This window comes from Lipophrys pholis (genome assembly GCF_963383615.2).
Source record: "Lipophrys pholis genome assembly, chromosome: 11".
NCBI classification, from domain to species: domain Eukaryota; kingdom Metazoa; phylum Chordata; class Actinopteri; order Blenniiformes; family Blenniidae; genus Lipophrys; species Lipophrys pholis.
Window position 1 is genome coordinate 28,798,218 of NC_137631.1, and position 19,594 is coordinate 28,817,811.

The 19,594-nt window shown below is 50.0% G+C and overlaps 1 protein-coding gene across 3 annotated transcripts; it reads left to right on the forward strand.

The window, feature by feature from the left end:
* Positions 1 to 4,266: 4,266 nt before the first annotated feature.
* lamb4 (laminin, beta 4) lies at positions 4,267 to 18,495 on the forward strand. 3 transcript variants are annotated; one of them, XM_080475147.1, is made up of 32 exons: positions 4,267 to 4,439; positions 4,503 to 4,690; positions 5,021 to 5,156; positions 5,929 to 6,002; positions 6,111 to 6,299; positions 6,393 to 6,456; positions 6,687 to 7,034; positions 7,376 to 7,564; positions 7,663 to 7,818; positions 7,889 to 7,992; positions 8,089 to 8,168; positions 8,432 to 8,609; positions 8,691 to 8,813; positions 8,899 to 9,087; positions 9,182 to 9,294; positions 9,414 to 9,525; positions 9,608 to 9,773; positions 11,164 to 11,307; positions 11,506 to 11,737; positions 11,878 to 12,035; positions 12,134 to 12,358; positions 13,005 to 13,222; positions 13,523 to 13,619; positions 13,985 to 14,354; positions 14,659 to 14,822; positions 15,184 to 15,578; positions 16,032 to 16,176; positions 16,353 to 16,554; positions 17,017 to 17,152; positions 17,425 to 17,592; positions 17,714 to 17,864; positions 18,260 to 18,495. In XM_080475147.1, the coding sequence occupies exons 1-32, from the start codon at positions 4,397 to 4,399 to the stop codon at positions 18,397 to 18,399; spliced, it is 5,397 nt and encodes a 1,798-aa protein (XP_080331273.1). In that variant the 5' UTR covers positions 4,267 to 4,396; the 3' UTR covers positions 18,400 to 18,495. The 3 variants fall into 3 exon arrangements, with proteins under 3 accessions (XP_080331273.1, XP_080331271.1, XP_080331272.1); XM_080475145.1 differs by having other exon boundaries at positions 6,111 to 6,456; XM_080475146.1 differs by having other exon boundaries at positions 6,111 to 6,456; positions 8,902 to 9,087.
* The last annotated feature ends 1,099 nt before the right edge of the window (positions 18,496 to 19,594 follow it).

Sequence of the window (19,594 nt, forward strand, 5' to 3'; positions counted from 1 at the left end):
CCATTACTGGTTGTAGACCAACACCATTACTGGTTGTAGACAAACACTCTTACTGGTTGTAGACCAACACCATTACTGGTTGTAGACAAACACCATTACTGGTTGTAGACCAACACCATTACTGGTTGTAGACAAACACTCTTACTGGTTGTAGACCAACACTATTACTGGTTGTAGACAAACACTATTACTGGTTGTAGACAAACACCATTACTGGTTGTAGACCAACACCATTACTGGTTGTAGACCAACACTATTACTGGTTGTAGACAAACACTATTACTGGTTGTAGACAAACACTATTACTGGTTGTAGACCAACACCATTACTGGTTGTAGACCACTCTAAACACTTTTTAATTTCAAAGTTCTACTTTCATCTAACCAGTGTAGAAATCAAGCTTCTCGCTGAGCTCCTCATTAATGAGGGTCGTTCTTCTTCTCTCTCTCCACTGTCGTTCTTCTTCTCTCTCTCCACTGTCGTTCTTCTTCTCTCTCTCCACTGTCATTCTTCTTCTCTCTCTCCACTGTCTTTCTTCTTCTCTCTCTCCACTGTCTTTCTTCTTCTCTCTCTCCACTGTCATTCTTCTTCTCTCTCTCCACTGTCTTTCTTCTTCTCTCTCTCCACTGTCATTCGTCTTCTCTCTCTCCACTGTGTTCTGGGTTTCACCCCCTCTTGTTTTGGACGACGAGTTACGGAGGAAGACTCAGGGACTCGTGAGTCATTACTGACGACCTCTCAGTTGGAAACTGGACCGCTGGCTTGTGGTTGATGTTGGTTCTGAGCTGAACTGTTGAATCGTGTACTTTGACAAATACTGGTACTCCCGTAAGTATTTGGTTTATTTCTATTTAGTTATTTACTCAACATGTTTCCATTGAAACTGAATCTTTGGTTCATCATTCATTATTGCTCCACTCCTGGTGTGTGTGTGTGTGTGTGTGTGTGTGTGTGTGTGTGTGTGTGTGTGTGTGTGTGTGTGTGTGTGTGTGTGTGTGTGTGTGTGTGTGTGTGTGTGTGTGTTTTGACTGAAAGACTCTGCAGGTGACGGACGTTAACGTCTCCGGCCGGGACATGAGTCTGACTGACTGTTGGACGAGTCTCAAAGAGCTTTATCCCCCCCGCACTGTTTGGTCAGGATCTTCCCACGGTGAGGCGGACGGAACAGCCAACAAGAATCTGTCCTACGGTCCTACTGTCCTCGTGTCCTACGGTTTGTGTGTCCTGTCCTCATCTTGTTGTGTCCTACTGTACTCGTGTCCTACTGTCTTTGTGTCCTTGTGTTCTACTTTCCTCATCTCCTTGTGTCCTACTGTCCTTGTGTACATATGTCCCTATGTCCTTGTGTCCTACTGTCCTCACGTCCTTCTCTCCTAGTGTCCTATTATGACCCTATAATGGTCCAGACCCTTTGACACAAACCCAGTCACCTGCTGACTGGCAACGGCGTCACGGCATCCAAACATGGGACGGGGTTGATGGAGACGGGGGCACGTGTGTGTGCGTGTGTGGTGCCCCCTCTTTATATTAAAGATGCTTTGGCGCCTTCAAGTGGCCGTAATGTGTACTGCAAGCATCTTGTCACAACTGGAAGGAAAGAAAAATATATGAGAATCAGAGTAAAAAGAAAAGAAAAGAATTTTGAAAAAGCAATAAAACGGAATATTAAAAATATATATATTAAAAAAAAAAAAAAAAAAAAAATGAGGGACCAAACAAGCAAAAACAGAAAAAGAGAAAACAAGCGAACAACAGACACCACCGGCTCTTTGACCTGAAAGAAACGAGTTTCCAGCATCTCCAGTTTCTACTCCTCTGACGCCTCGGGCCGCGCCGGCTCAGGTGTGCTGCTACCTGCCCACCGCACCGGCTCAGGTGTGCTGCTACCTGCCCACCGCGCTTCATTCCTCTGCTGCGGCGGCGGCAGGTACGTTCTCACTCCTTAACCTCTTCATTAGTAATATATTCATTATATTAATACCAACAACAAACATGCATGTGTTCATGTCTGACTCTACTGAGGAGTGTGTGTGTGTGTGTGTGTGTGTGTGTGTGTGTGTGTGTGTGTGTGTGTGTGTGTGTGTGTGTGTGTGTGTGTGTGTGTGTGTGTGTGTGTGTGTGTTACTGCACCACAGTCACACAGAACAAGTGAAAACAAAGTTCTGGTATAAAATGTGACATTGAGGAATGTTGAAAAGATTTCCTGCATGAAGGCAAGACTCGTCCTGATACGGGACTTGTTCTGAGACTGGACTCGTTCTGAGGTAGGACTCGTTCCGAGATTGGACCCATTCTGCAACTGGACTCGTTCTGAGACTGGACTCATTCTGAGACTGGACCCGTTCTGAGACTGGACTCATTCTGAGAATGGATTCGTTCTGAGGTAGGACTTGTTCTGAGATTTGACCCATTCTGAGACTGGACTTATTCTGAGACTGGACTCGTTCTGAGGTAGGACTCGTTCTGAGATTGGACCCATTCTGAGACTGGACTCGTTCTGAGACTGGATTTGTTCTGAGGTACGACTCGTTCTGAGATTGGACCTATTCTGGGACTGGACTCGTTCTGAGAGTGGACTCGTTCTGAGGCGGGACTCGTTCTGAGACCGGACTCGTTCTGAGGTAGGACTCGTTCTGAGATTGGACCCATTCTGAGACCGGACTCGTTCTGAGACCGGACTTGTTCTGAGACCGGACTCCTTCTGAGACCGGACCCGTTCTGAGACCGGACTTGTTCTGAGACTGGACTCGTTCTGAGACCAGACTCGTTCTGAGACTGGATTCGTTCTGAGGCGGGACTCGTTCTGAGGTGGGACTCATTTTGAGGTTGGACTCGTTCTGAGATTGGAAATATTCTGAGACTGGATTCGTTCTGAGGCGGGACTCGTTCTGAGGCGGGACTCGTTCTGAGACCGGACTCGTTCTGAGACTGGACTCATTCTGAGATGGGACTCGTTTTGAGATTGGACTCATTCTGAGGTTGGAAATGTTCTGAGACCGGACTCGTTCTGAGACTGGATTCGTTCTGAGGCGGGACTCGTTCTGAGACTAGACTCGTTTCGAGGCGGGACTCGTTCTGAGACTGGACTCATTCTGAGATGGGACTCGTTTTGAGATTGGACTCATTCTGAGGTTGGAAATGTTCCGAGACCGGACTTGTTCTGAGACTGGATTCGTTCTGAGGCGGGACTCGTTCTGAGACTAGACTCGTTCCGAGGCGGGACTCGTTCTGAGACTGGACTCGTTCTGAGACTTGTTACAGTCGATCAGGTGAAATGATGAATCCTGGAGAAGACCCGACGTGAAGACTGAACGAGTCTGAAGGATGTGAACCTGCAGGTAGAAACTCGTCTCCACGTTGATCACGTCTCGTCGTGTTTCGACTTGTGGAGTCTTTGACTCGTCCTGACGGGAGACATCTGTAGGTTTACGTCACCTTTTTTTTAACGTTCCTTTCTTTTCCTTTCTTTTGACACCGACCCAGACGTTTCTCTTGTTGTCTTCTTCATTTCCACGGCAACAATCTCAGTGACGACACAGAGCTTCCATTGAAAACTTTTGTCTTTTTTTCTCGTTTTTTCCTATTTGTCGTTTTGCCCTTTTCTACTGTTTCTTTTTACCTCCGCCAAGGAGGTGATGAACATGACAATGGAAGTGTATTATCTTGTTTCCTCGCTGCGATGCAGTGATTTACTGCAGGTGTGTGTGTGAAATGACCATGTTAGTCCCTCCATCATCTCCACCTTCCCTCCTCCCTCCATCATCTCCACCTTCCCTCCTCCCTCCATGACAACGTGGAGGAAGGTAAAAATATTGTCTTTATCTTCTGGTCTTTCAAATTAAAATAAAATCCCGGGATCACCAAACTACATGAATGAATGAGGGCGTGGAATATGAGTCACTTCCTGTGTCGACGACGGCGTAGGTCAGAAATCTCTGATCGCTCTTCGTTCTATCTAGTTTTTTCTTTCTTTCTTCTCTTTTGTCCCGTTTTTCTTTCTTTTCGTCTGTTTTTCCTTCCAGTTCTGCAGCTCCTGGTTGGTTTCTACTCAGTCGATGGAGGACCAGGATAAGAACAGGGTCTGAGCAATGTCTCTGGGTGCTGGTCCAGGATTTGAGGCCTTCTGGGGGTCGGGCCTCCTCTCTGCTAGCTGTTAGCATGCTAAGCTAACATACAACATCCGTTCTTTGATCTGGACTTCTTGTTCCTCTTCACCAGGCCACCAGAGACAAGGGTCCACCAGAGACCACCAGAGACCAGGGTCCCCCAGAGGCCACCAGAGACCAGGGTCCACCAGAGACCACCAGAGACCAGGGTCCACCAGAGGCCACCAGATACCAGGGTCCACCAGAGACCACCAGAGACCAGGGTCCACCAGAGACCACCAGAGACTGCAATGTGTCATTTGTCCCTCAACATGATTTTCATCTTCTTAATTGGTGAGTTCAATTCCTCCTCTTCCTCTTCCTCCTCTTCCTCCTCTATCATCACCATCTGTGTAGTTTTCCTTCAGCCGGTGGCGCTTCAGGACCTCCAGGAGGATCAGGACCAGGACCAGGACCAGTGCCCGGGGGGCTCCTGCCCCCCACCACTGGGAGACCTGATGGTTGGTCGAGAGGCTGGACTATCCAGCTCCTCCACCTGTGGCCTGGACGGTCCTCAGAAGTACTGTATCATCGGGTACCTGCAGGTGTGTTACTGTGTTACTGTATTGCTGTGTGTTACTCTGTGTGTGTGTGTGTGTGTGTGTGTGTGTGTGTGTGTGTGTGTGTGTGTGTGTTACTGTGTGATACTGTATGTTACTGTGTGTGTGTGTGTGTGTGTGTGTGTGTGTGTGTGTGTTACTGTATGTTAGTGTGTGTGTGTGTGTGTGTGTGTGTGTGTGTGTGTGTGTGTGTGTGTGTGTGTGTGTGTGTGTGTGTGTGTGTGTGTGTGTGTGTGTGTGTGTGTGTGTGTGTGTTACTGTGTGATACTGTATGTTACTGTGTGTGTGTGTGTGTGTGTGTGTGTGTGTGGTCAGGAGGATCAGAAGTGTTTCACCTGCGACTCCACGGCGCCGTACGACCGCCAGCATCACCCCAACAGCCACCGCATCGAGAACATCGTCGCGACCTTCGACCCCGACAGGAAGAGGAGGTGGTGGCAGTCGGAGAACGGTGAGTCCAACGCCGCAGCGTTTTCTACTGAGGAACATGTTCCAAGTTCTGGAAGCCATTTCGGTTTTCATGGCAACATTTCTGGAAATACTGAAAAGTTTAGAAAGTAAAAAAAAGTGAGAAAAGGAGAACAAAGAAGAAGAGATGTAACGGCCTCCGTCTCCAAGGCAACGGGGTTCAGGTGGAACTGAAAGTGTCTGCTGAAGGTCAAAGGTCACGTTACGCCCATGTTGCATTTACACATAAACCAGCTTCGAGCTCCACTAACGATGATTCTGAAAACTCCGCCCTCCGTGGAGATTCAGAAAAACTCTGCGTCTCTGTTTACATCTAAAGACGGGGGGCGGAGTCACAATATGGCGAGTGACCATGGTTCCAGTTAGAACTGTGATGAAGAGGATCCAGTGAAAGTTTTCTGTTTTATTCTACCGCCACCTTTATGAGGAGCTCCGCCTCTTCATTGGTCTGAACAAACAAATCATTTCGCGAAAAGAACAGGAAGTTACTGGTGCCATTAATTACGTGGTGTTTTTTTCCAGGACTCTGATTGGCTGGCAGGGCTTCATGCTTCTCGTTACATTGCTGCCATGTTTACCCACAATGCAGCGTGTTTACCCACAAAGGGCGCGGCGTACGGTGTGGCGTAGTACGACGGGGCGCACATCATGACATAATACAGCTTAGAGCTCCATTGTTTTGAAAACGGAGAGAGTTTTGCAATTGAAGTGGTTGCCACGGAAACGAGAAGATGTGAATGTGTGTGTTTCGGCAGGAGTTCACGAGGTCAGCATCCGGTTGGACCTGGAGACGGTTTTCCAGTTCAGTCACCTGGTGCTCACCTTCAAGGTCTCAGACACACACACGCACACGCACACGCACACGCACACACACACACACAAACCCTGGTTAAAGGTTTTGAAGAGCAGTGCCTGATGCTCCTCCGTCTCTCCGCAGAGTTTCCGTCCAGCGGCCATGTTGGTGGAGCGTTCCCGAGACTTTGGACAAACATGGAAGGTTTACCGCTACTTCGCGGACGACTGCGCACTTCACTTCCCATCGGTTTCGTCCGAACCGGCTGACAGCATCGACGACGTGGTGTGTGACAGCCGCTACTCCGGACCAGAACCGTCTACCGACGGAGAGGTGAAGCTCAGTTGTTTACGTTGTCGTTTATTAGCCGTCCGTCGGATTCGTCAGAAGAATCACTTCCTGTGTTTTTCGCTGTTTATCCACCAGGTGGTGCTGAAAGCTCTGGATCCAGTTTTCCAAATCGACAATCCGTACGCACCGAACATCCAGGGTGAGCAGCTCGCGGCTAACGGCTAATATTCCCTACATTAGGCTAATAGCTAATGGCTAACCTCTATCGGGTGACATTAACCACGTTAGGCTAATGGCCAACGTTGAATGCATTAGGCTAATCGATAAGTGCTAAAATTTACAGCGTACATTTAACGGCTTAACGTATGCATCAACGTATGTTTAAACAGTTTTTGTAATGCTGTGTGGTGATTGGCCATTACCTTCCAGACCTGATCACGCTAACAAACATCCGCGTGAACTTCACACGTCTGTTCACGCTGGGCGACACGCTGCTGAGTCGGCGGCGGCGGCGGAACCCTCAGGAGAAGTACTACTACTCGCTGTACAACATGGTGGTTCGCGGGAGCTGCTTCTGTAATGGCCATGCCCGCCGCTGTGTCCCGGTGGGCGGCGATGGCGGGGGGAGGGGCGACGTGTTCCAGCAGCCTGGCGTGGTGGGTGGTCGCTGTGTCTGTCAGCACAACACGGCCGGGGAGAACTGTGAGCGCTGTCAGGAGTTTCACCACGACTCCCCCTGGAGGCCTGGAGGGGAACACGCAGAGAGCGTCTGCAGGAGTGAGTCAAGTTTTTACTTATATCCTTTTTTCTTGTCTTTTCTTTTGTTTGTTTCCTTTTTTCTTTTACCTAATTTTTCTCTTTTTTTCTTTAAATTTTCTTCTTTTTTCCTTCTTCCTTTTGTTTTCTCAATGTTCCTTTATTCTTTTCCTAAAAAGAAACTTACATGCTAGCAATTCTATTTATTTTTACTGTATTATTTGTGTAGTTTTAGCTATTTTATTTTCCAATTTATTTTATTCTTTTGTTTTATATTCTATTATAATTTGATCCATTTCATGCTTTTATTTTGGCGACTCCAGCTGTTCGGGCCGTGTGACCTGCTCTCTGTTCTTTCTCAGGGTGTAACTGTCATGGCCACTCAGACTCGTGCCATTTCGACGCGGCTCGCTACGAAGCCACCGGCGGTGCCAGCGGCGGCGTGTGCGACGACTGCCGCCATGATAGGGCGGGGCCGCAATGCGAGCGCTGCCGGGACTTCCTGTACCGCGACCCGCGGAGACCGGAGGACGACCCACAAGCCTGCATACGTAAATGATGAAGATGATGATAATCATGATGGTGAAGATGTTTATATTGAAGATGATGATAGTCAAGATGATGATGAAGATGACTTCCTGTTCTCCAGCGTGCGAGTGCGACCGTCGCGGCGCCCTATCTGGCGGTCTGTGCGACGCACTGAGCGGACGCTGCGTCTGTAAGGAGAACGTCGGCGGCGACCGCTGCGACCGCTGCAGGGCGGGATTCTACGGTCTGAGGGAGGACGACCCGGCGGGATGTCAAGGTGAATCACACGTTCATCACACAGACACATCACATATTCGCACGTCTCAATATTTCTCTGTGTGTTCCAGAGTGTCGCTGTCACCCCCTGGGTAGCGGCACTTCCTGTGACGACCAGACGGGGGCGTGTGAGTGCGAGCGCTGGGCGACGGGTGCGTCCTGCGATCGCTGTGTGGTGAGTGAACAAGTGAACGAGATGACTGGATGAAGGTTTGCAATGAGGAGGACGAGCTCACGCTGTCATGTTAACATTTCCGTTGTTACATTCCAGGACGGGTTCTGGGGTTTGGGAAGTTCCGGGTTCCGATGTTCGCCATGCGACTGCGACATTGGCGGCGCACGCAGCTCTTCGTACGTTTCTTCTTCTCTTGTTGTCTTTTTACACACAAACACTTTGAACTGGCCGATTCTGAACTCCTACGCATGAGAAGCCAATTCATAGTGAACCAGTGAACTACTGAATCAGTGAACTACTGAATCAGTGAACCACTGAATCAATCAGTGAACCACTGAATCAGTGAACCAGTGAATCAGTGAACCAGTGAATCAGTGAATCGGTGAATCAGTGAACCAGTGAATCATTCACCCAGTCACCAGTCAGCCTCTGCTCTCAGGTGTTCACCAGACGGACAGTGCGACTGTTTACCCAACATAATTGGCCGCCGTTGCTCTGACCCCGCCCCCGGCTACTTCCTGCCGTCACTTGACTACTTCCTGTATGAGGCGGAGCTCGCGGCACCATTGCCTAGAGGAAGCCCCGCCCCCTTGACTCCTCCCCCTTCTTCTTCTTTGGTGTGTAACAAAAACAACACATCGTGTCTGTGTCTCGCAGTGTGTGTATTTACACGTGTGTGTGTGTGTGTGTGTGCATAGCTGAACCCCGGTGTGTTGCCGCAGTGTGAGAAGTTCTTCCGACAGCAGGGCTACGACTTCACCATCGCTGACGGCCGAGTGGTGTTGGTCCGTCGGACGCGTCGTGGGAGGAGACAGCAAGAGGTGAGCTCCACTTCCTGTTTGTGTCTCGACCAATAGCAGGCCGACGTCTCTTTTACCCCATTTATTCTCTTTTGGTTTCCCGCAGCAGAACAGCTTCCCTCTAGACCCGGGTCACGACCTGCAGCTCGTCCCCCGCCAGCAGTCGCCGGGGCAGCCCGTCACGTGGACCGGCCTGGGATTAGTCAGAGTGCTGGAGGGGGCGGGGCTTAGGTTCACCGTGGACAACCTTCCGTCATCGACGGATTACCAGCTGGTGATTCGCTACGAGCCGGAGGTGAGGACTTGTTGAACTCCTGGTCCTGGTCCTGATCCAGACCAGGTCCTGGTCCAGGTTCCTCAACATTCACACACACTTTGATCCTCTGCAGTCTCCGTCTGATTGGCTGGCTTCACTCAGCATCATCACTGAGTCGCCAGGCGACGGCGGCTGCAACGGCCAATCAGCAGGCAGCAGGACGCTCGCACTTCCTGGAAACTCCAGGTAAACAAGACAGTCTCACACAGACACACACACACACACACACACACACACACACACACACACACACACACTCACAGGTTGCTGGTCTCTGAGGATTTGTTTGTTTGTTTGTTAACCAGAGGAGCGATCCTCGACGCCATGATTTGTCTGAACGCCGGAGGACGCTACTTCATCGATGTCGTCTTCAATAAACAGCCGAACTCCGACGGCTCGCACATCCTGATCGACTCCGTGAGGAAGCTTTGACCCCTGACTTCTGACCAGTCCCTGCTCACCTCCAACCGACCAATCACAGCTCTCCGTCTCCCTGCAGGTCGGTTTGATTCCCGCTGTCGAGTCTGTCCAGGACGTCTGCTCGCTGTCTGACCTCGACGCGTCCCGCCGTTTCCGCTGCGTCGGATTGGCTGCCGAGCTCGAACCTGAAGTCTGCGAAGGACTCGTCAAGAGTCTGTCGGCTCGAATTCACAACGGAGCGATTCGTACGTTTGTAACAATTTTTATTTGAATCCAACAAACTAATAGACGAGGCTTCGCTGGGATTCCACCTGAAGAAGTTTCCTCGGAGAACCATTAACGATGACGACTCTCCGGGTTGGTTCCTAAACAGGCGGGAGACGTGGTTCCATCTAAAACGTTAACTTTTATAGACATTTTATAGAATCATTCAGAATTAGATAGATCATATGTCCATATGATTAATACCACCTGTGTGGATTCTGCATATAAATATAATACCTGAGCATCTTGGAAAGGAAGTTCCTCCTCTCTGCTCCTTTCAAAAGGTATAGACCACATGGTATCAAATGACCAATCACGTTGCTTGTTACTGGGCGTAATACAAAACCGGAAGTCAATTATGAGTTGTGTACACGAGCCGATAATTCGCAATATTTTGGTGGAAAAAGACGGTGACAAACAGTGATGGACGTTATAAACATATTTTAGAGGCTTTCAGAAAAACGTCCGCTGTTTTTTTGGCCATCTTTTCCAAAACTTTCCCGGTTGGCTTGCTGCCTAAAACTATGGTCCAAGAGCACCCAGAGGGTCTGACCGGTACGATGCTCGGCTCGTGTTGATTGGCCGCAGGAACCCGCAATCATGATGCTGCTAAAGGCTAGCAACTAGCGGTTAGCGGCTAAATGTACCAGAGCTGGTTTGTGATATCAGCCTCCAGCTGACGACATTCAAAACCTCTGTGTGGGGGTGGAGCCCCCTGGTGGAAGACTCTGGTTTGAGCAAAGAGCTCAACCAAAAAAACCTCAGCCGCTTTCAAACTCCAGAGTTTCAGTTTCCACTGAGGTCCAACGCCAAGAATCACGTTTTAACCAGGAAAACAAGGGGTTAACGGTGACGACTCCTTCAAATCTGACGAATCTCATTCAAATACTGAACAGAGGAGCATGAACCTTGTCAGAGCCGAGGCTACCGGCGGCTACCAGCGGCTACCGGCAACGACTGGTGACCATGATTAATCAATTAGAGGAGGAGAGGACACACCCACTAAGTGGAGCCCTCGCACAACGAGTGAAGCAACCAGGAAGTGCGGTATTGAGGGGGCGGGGCCTGCCTCTGACCGCTGAGCAGAATAGAGCGGTGCTGGGCCACACCTGCTTTGATACTGGCGCCCCCTGTAGGGATTCGTGAGTTACTGCAGGGCAGGCCAACTGACACCCGGTATGAAGGAAAACCTCCTTCTGCTATGTGAACATGGCGTCGAATGTGAAGAGTACCAGTCCGAAGACTGAACCCTGTGGAACTCCAGGTGTAACTTTAGTCCGAAGAGTCGGTAGCGTCGGTTCTTTCTTTTCCTGCCAACGCATTTAAAGTTGTTGATATTAACAAAAACTACAAATTTGCTTTTGTCCTCAGGCTGCAGCTGTAACGTGATTGGCTCTCTGGGATCGGCCTGCAGCAAAATGGGCGGAGCCTGCGAATGCAAAGCCAATGTGATTGGCCGATGCTGCGACCGCTGCGCGCCGCTCACGTTCGGCTTCGACGCTGACGGCTGCGAACGTAAATCAACTATAACTTGAATTATTTACGAAAATATGTAGGAAGACTTGATGTTTGTCGACATGTATGTCTGTACTGCAAACGAAAAATAGCCATTAGGCTAATTCTGGCATATTTTGCAGCAATGTATATTATATATATATATATGCAGTGTCCCTATAATAACAATAAATTAAAAAAAAAAAAAACGTGTTTCAGGCTGCGAGTGTGACGCCCGCGGCTCCGCATCGCAGTTCTGCGACGAGGTCACGGGTCAGTGTGGGTGTCGGCCCGAGGCCACGGGGCGGCGCTGCGACCGCTGCCAGAGCGGATTGTGGGAGTTTCCGCGGTGTCGGCCGTGCGAGTGCAACGGGCGGTCGGAGGAGTGCGACGGCGAGAGTGGCGAGTGCATGAACTGTCGGGAGCAGACCACCGGGCCACGCTGCGACAGGTTAGACCACTTACTTCCTGTCTGGTTAGCAGCTCACTTCCTGTCTGGCTAGCAGCTCACATCCTGTCTGGTAAGGAGATCACTTCCTGTCTGGCGAGCAGCTCACTTCCTGTCTTGTTACTTCCTGTCTGCTGATGCAGATGTGTGGACGGTTACCATGGCGACCCGGTGTCCGGGCGGCCATGTCAGCCCTGCCTGTGTCCCGACATCCAGGGCAGCGAGCATTTCTTCGCCACTTCCTGTCGCTACGACCAACAATCCCTCAGTGTGAGCTGCGTATGCAGGGAGGGGCACGCAGGTACTACACACACACTCAGACACGCACGCACACAAACACACACACACACACAAATACACGGTAAAACTACACACACGCACACCCTGACTTGTCTCCAGGTCCGCGATGTGACCGCTGCGGTCCTGGTTACTATGGCGACCTGAGTCTGCCCGGCGCCCGGTGTCAGGAGTGTCCGTGCAACAACAACGTCGCACCCGACGACGGGGCGGCGTGCGATGGCGTCACGGGCGAGTGTCTGCGCTGCCTGCACAACACGACGGGGCCGCGGTGCCAGCACTGCAGACCGGGTTACCATGGCAACGCTGCCCGCCAGGACTGCCAGGGTGAGTTTCTAACCAACAATCTGTTTTCCAATCCAACGTGGTCGTCTGTCCATCCAAGTGTCGGTGGCTTTTCTCCTCCGTCCACTTCCCTTTTGCTTTTCTCTTTTTCCCCTTTTTTTCTTCTTTCCATCTCTCGGCGCTCAGCCCGATCCTACAGTAAAGTAACGGATGGAAGACAATGTCCGACTTCATGAATTCTACAAATATATTCTTTTATTTTACTAACAGCTGAGTCCAAACCCAGAGCAGCAGAGCAGAGCAGCAGTAGAGCAGTGGTCAGAAACCACATGTGTCCCCCAGTCAAGCAACACCTGATGCACACAAAGGTTCCTACTTATATTTGTTACTGTTCAGTGCAATTATCCCCCCTTGTGGATTAAGCTGTGTACTACACCCACACATAAACACAAAAGAAACGACCATTACACCCTCTTCCACTTTTTTCTTTTTTCTGCTTTTACTTAACTTTTTTTTCTTTTTAAACTTTCCTTCACTTTTTTTGTTCCTTTTTTCCCCATTTATTCCCTTTTTTTTCCACTCCAACTTGGTCTGTCCATTCGAATGTCTGCGTGCTTCCATTGTTAATGTTTAGACTCTGTTTTAAACTGTTTTATCCCGTTTCACACTATTTTCTTTTCTTACCCAGAATGCTCGTGTGACCGCAGGGGTACCCAGGTGACCCTGTGCCCTCTGGGAAGTCCCTGTTTCTGCGACCGAGAGACGGGACGGTGCCCATGCAGGCCGGGGGCGGCCGGTGTCCTGTGCGACCGCTGCGAGGACGGATTCTGGAACCTGGACGGAGCGTCGGGGTGTCAGCCCTGTAGCTGCGACCCCGCTAACTCCGTCTCCAACATCTGCAACAAGGTCAGAGGTCACCACGGGGTGTGGAGTGGAGTGGTTGACCGGTTTGAACTATGGCAGTGATCATGCGTGTTGACTGTCGGTTTGTGTTGCATTTGGGTGATGGCGAGTGTTTGTGGTGCGATCAGGTGTGTTCAGGTGTATTTGTGCTGCGTTCAGGTGTGTTCAGTTCAGGTGTGTTTGTGGTGCGTTCAGGTGTGTTCAGTTCAGGTGTGTTTGTGGTGCGTTCAGGTGTGTTCAGTTCAGGTGTGTTTGTGGTGCGTTCAGGTGTGTTCAGTTCAGGTGTGTTTGTGGTGCGTTCAGGTGACGGGGCAGTGTCCGTGTCGGCCGGAGTTCGGAGGTCGACAGTGCGACGAGTGCGGAGAGAATCACTTCGGGAATCCGGACCTGCAGTGTCTCTGTGAGCTTCTACTCCTCCACTCCATTGAATCCACCTTCGCTTCCTCCTCCCCCTACTGACTCCACCCTCACCTCCACTTCCACCCTAATGACTTCACCTACTCCTTCACCCTATTGACTTCACCTCCTCCTCAACCTCCCCATCCACCCTAATGACTCCACATCCTCCTCCACCCTAATGACTTCACCTTCACCTCCCCTAATGACTGCACTCTAATGACTCCACTCCCCCCCCCCCCCCACTCTAGTGACCCCACCTCCTCGCTCACCCTTTTGATTCCACCCTCACCTCCTCTTCCACCCTAATGACTTCACCTCCTACACCACCTCCAACTCCCCCTAATGACTCCACCTCTCCGTCCCCAGCGTGCGACTGTAACCTGGAGGGAACGGAACGTCCGGCGTGCGACGCAGAGACCGGTGAGTGTCTGTGCCGCCGCGGCGTCGCGGGGATCTTCTGCGACGAGTGCGCGTCCGGCTTCGACTCCTCCTTCCCGGCGTGTGAGGAGTGCCACACCTGCACCACCCTCTGGGGCGGCAGCGTCACCGACGTCCAGCGGGCGGCGCAGCGCATGAGAGCCTTCGTGCCTCACAGCGGTGGCGAGACGCGGCCCACCGAGCGTCGCCGACGGCAAAGGATCCAGGCGATGGAGAGAAAGATGGAGATGCTCGCTAATCTTAACGGAGAGGCCACGCCCAGGGTGGAGGAGCTGGAGGAGCTACACCTGAAGATCAGGTGGGAGAACACTGGAACCATGTAGTGGGCATGCCAGGCCACTAGAGGGCAGTTGTTTTTGTCATGACAAAAGGGATTGTGATTACAGTCAAAATAAAAGTACCAAGTCCGGGAGAACATGGACTGGGAGTCATGACACGACGGAAGAAACATTATTCTGATTGGCTCTACTGAGCATGTGTAGAACTACTAGTTAGTACCAAGTTGGACTGTTACTATGGTGACAGAAAACTATCAAACAGAACCAGAACCAGAACCGGAACCCATGGCTGGAGGAACATTAAACACTGTTGTTTGTCTGCAGGAAGGTAAAAGACGCCATCGACCCCAACGTGATCCGGATCGACCCGACCCGGCTCCTCCACACCGAGCTGGAAAACCTGGACCTGGAGGTCCGGAGGCTGCTGGACCGGGTGAGGAGCAGAGTCCCTGAAGAGCCTGAGGCCCAGGAGGCTGAGCCACAGGAAGGTACTGCCTTACTTTCTGCCTTACTCACTGCCTTGCACACTGCCTTACGTGCCCAACGTGCAGCTGAAGATGTACCAAGAGAGTACAGTACCATATCATATCGTACCATACTGTACTGTACTGTACTGTACCAGACCGTACCACACCATTCCGCACTGTGCTGTACCAGACCGTACCATACCATACCACACCATACCAAACCATACCGTACCATAATATACTGTACCGTACTGTACAGTACTGTACCATACCATACCAAACCATACCTTTACCGTACCGTACTGTTCCGTTCCTCGGTTCCTCACACATCCGTCAGGTTGACATTGCAACTTCCTGCTTGGTACTTCCTGTTTGCTGTCAGCGCTGGCGGCGGAGATCCAGAAGCTCCACAGAACCTTCATGTGGGACGAGAAGCGATTGCGGAATGCCACCCGGGCGGTGGAGGACTCCATGGACGCCCGGCAGGCGTTCAAACGCAGACTGAGCAGCGGCGGCGGCAGCGGAGACCTGGCGCCGCTGGAGAAGCAGGTCAACCAGCTCAGCGTGGCCAAATTCAACCGGCAGGTCTGCGGAGAGCCGGGCAGAGACGACTGCTCCGGATGTGGCGGCGCTCTGTGCGGCACAGAAACCAGGAAGTGTGGCGGTCCAGACTGCGCCGGAGTCCTTCCTGTCAGTCAGCAAGCTTTCCAGAGCGCCAAGAGAACCGGCGAGGAGCTGCACCGCCTGCCGTCCAGACTGGAGCAGTCCAGGAGCAAGGCAAGGCACACCGGCCACACCCACACTGGTCACTCCCACACTGGCCGCATGCACACACACACACACACACACACACACACACACACACACACACACGGGTTTTTACCAACAAAAAGTTGAAAGTCAAAAAGAATCTAAAAAGGAAACACAAGTTTTTTTTTTTACTTATGTTCCCAAAACGTTTTTATAAAATCAGTCAAACAAAGGGAACACGAAAAGGGTTTTTTAAAAGCAAACGATAAAAAGTAAATTTAAAAAGGTTTTAAAAGAATAAAAAAAAAAAAAAAGAAAGGTTGATTAAAAACAAAACAAGAAAATACCGAAAAGAAAAAAGTCTTCAAAAAAAAAGACATTTTAAAAAAGTTCTCCAAAAACTTTTTTAAAAGACGCAGACGCCGTTTCATGTAACCATCGTTTTGTGTGGTTGTGTCACGTTACCGTTTGGTTCTGCAGATGGCTGATGTCCGGCAGGCGGCTCACGACACCAAACATCAGGCCAAAGTTCTCCAGAACCGGATCATTGATGACGCAGAGAACTTGGAGCGAGAGAAGAACCGAACCAGGGAGCTGATCCGGAGAGTCCAGGTCTTCTTGACGGGTCAGTTCTCTACCTGACGGGTCATTTCTCTTCTCTCTGTGATAAAGAAATAAAGAAATAAAGAAATAAAGAAAGAAACCGCAAGGCCTTTATTTTTAGCTCTTCTCCTCCCCACTCCTCTTCTCCTCCTCCTCTTCTTCTCCTCCTCCTCTTCTTCTCCTCCTCCTCCTCCTCAGATGACCAGGTTCCTCCAGACCACATAGAGAGACTGTCCCAGGCGGTTCTGAGGATCCAGCTTCCGGTTCCAGTGGACCAGGTCCCGACTTTGATCCGGGACCTGGAGGCTCTGCTGCAGACCAGCAGCAGCGGGTCCCAGCCGGAGGTCCAGCAGCAGAACCAGGAGGCCCTGGAGCTGCAGAAGGAGGCTCACCGGGTCCAGTCAGTTTAGTCTTACTTTTTTAAAAAGGAAATTATTCTAAAGTAACAAAGAAAGCTGAAAAACAACAACAACAACAACAACAATTTTTTTTTAAATGAACTAAAGTGTTTATCCATCCATCCATCCATCCATCCATCCATCCATCCATCCATCCATCCATCCATCCATCCTCTTAGGGTGGTGGGGGTGGCGGTAGACTATAGTGTTTGTTTATTTATTTATTTATTTTTGTATAAAAAATCCATCTTTTTAAAAAAAAAAGTTTTTAAATGTTTTTAACAAGAAAAAAGGAAAAATGTTTTTATGAACCTTTTGGGAAAAACACTTAAAAAGTTTATAAAAGTTATCGAAAAAATAAAAAGTCAAATAAAAAGGTTTTTGAAACGGTGAATGGACTTTATTAAAAACAGCTAAATATCAATGTTTACGGTAAAAACCTGGAGGTTCTGTTCTGGTTCCAGAGAGCGAGCGGAGAAAATCAACCTCCATCAGATTCTACGACAAATTTACGACGCGGAGAAATCGCAAGACGACGCTAACGACAAGCTGAACGACGCGAGCAGAGACCGAGACCGGGCCAAAGACCAGATCCAGGAGGTACACACACACACACACACACACACACACACACACACACACACACACACACACACACACAGACTAGCTCTAGCTCGTAAACTCTGACTATCCAATCAGAGGACAGGAATACTCTGACATCACTCTGCTTGGTGTCACAAACTCACAATCCGACCTGCAGGACAGACAGCGAAGGCAACACGTGACGGCTGAAGCGTGATTAGTTCAAAGCTTTAATGTGAAAGTATCACGCCGTCATTTGCTCACGCCGTCATTTGCTCACGCCGCCACAGGCCCAAGACAAACTGGACAAAGTGGAGTCGAGGTTAACGAGTCGCCGTGACGACCTGCTGGACGACGTCGACGCTCTGAAGAACAAAACCGACGCGAACAAAGACGCCGCGAGAGACGTGAGCGAGACGGCGCATGAAGTGCTAGCTGCTGCTGAGGACACACACAGGGTGAACTACACACACACACACACACACACTACACACAATACACACACACACACACACACACACACACACACACACACGCAACACAATACACACTACACGCACTAACTGGTTTGTTCAACAGGAGTTCGTCGACATGGTGAAGCAGTTTGAAAACCTCCAGCGGCTCCAGAACGTCGGTCAGAAAGACGAAGCAGCAGAACGAGTGAAGAACCTGGTCCAGGAGGTCCAGGACCTGAAGAGACGAGTGGAGGACCAGCTGGACCGGATCGGAGGTAAACCAGGACCTGCTGTTCTGGATCTGGACCTGGTGGTGTTCTAGTTCTAGACTTGCTGGTCTGGTTCTAAACCTAGTGGTGGTCTGGTTCTAAACCTGGTGGTCTGGATCTAGACTTGGTGGTGGTGTGGATCTGGAACTGGTGGTCTGGATCTGGACCTGCTAGTCTGGATATAGACCTGGTGGTGGTCTGGTTCTGGATCTAGTGGTGGTCTGATTCTAAACCTGGTGGTCTGGATCTAGACTTGGTGGTGGTGTGGATCTGGAACTGGTGGTCTGGATCTGGACCTGTTGGCCTGGATCTAGACCTGGTGGTGGTCTGGTTCTGGACCTGGTGGTCTGGATCTGGACTTGGTGGTCTGGATCTGGACCTAGTCTCTGTTGGTTCCTCAGACGTGGAGCAGAAGATTCTGGATCTGGTTCGGAGGAAAAATCAAAAAGTGTCTGAAGTCTCAGACCTGCTGAAGGAAGTGGACTCGATCCGGCAGGAGATCCGGACCCGTGCAGAGGGACTGGCCACCTGTACCTCCTAGAGAGTACTGCAGTACTCCAGTACTTTAATACACATCAGCACTGTATAACTTGCTACTATTTACTCGTTCAACAAATAAACACTGTGAAGGTTCCAGAAGATTCAGGCTGCGAGTCTGTTGGTGTCCAGCAGGAGGCGACAAACCACAACACACAAAGTGCACTACACAACTACATAACTATATAAAATACAAGTACACACTATAAAACTACACACTTCATAACTACACACTGTACAACTACACTCTACATAACTACACACTACATGCTACACAACTATAACTACACACTACATACTACACAACTATAACTACACGCTACATAACTACACACTATACAACTACACACTACATAACTATACACAATACAACTACACACCACAGTACTACATAACTACACACTATACAACTACACACTACATAACTATACATAATACAACTACACACTACACTACTACATAACTACACACTACACAACTATAACTACACACTACATAACTACTGTCTAGGCCCAACACTACACACTATAGAACTACACAACGACACAAATACAAACAATACAAACAAATACACATAGAACAAGGCATAACCAGCAGGCACACAACTCCAACAGCTACACAAAGACACACACAAAATACACACATAAAACTACAAAGCTCCAACAACTACAAAATAACTACACAACTTCAACAATCACACACAAAACCAACAACTACACACCACAGACAAAGACACCAGTGTGTGTGTGTGTGTGTGTGTGTGTGTGTGTGTGTGTGTGTGTGTGTGTGTGTGTGTGTGTGTGTTTGTGTGCGAGCTGCCGCACGTTCATAGTAAGTTACCAGTTACCCACGATGCACCTGGATCATGCACTAATAAAATGGAATCTTCAGATCTTCAGGTTGGGGGGTCTTCCCACTCACACCCACACACATACACACCCTCCAGTTCAGGATGAGACAAAGACATTCCAGACCCCCCCCCCCCCCCCCTCCATCAACACACCTCCTCTTTGTTGTTGCAGGTGTGTGTGTGTGTATTGGGGTGGGGGGGTACGAGGAGAAGTCAGGGGGGAGGAGTTGAGGGAGAGGCAGAGGAGGAGTTGAGCGAGTCCAGGAGGAGTTGGGGGAGTCGGAGGAAGAGTTGGAGGAGGAGTCAGGGGGGAGTCCAATAGGAGTCGGGGGAGTCCAGGAGGAGTCGG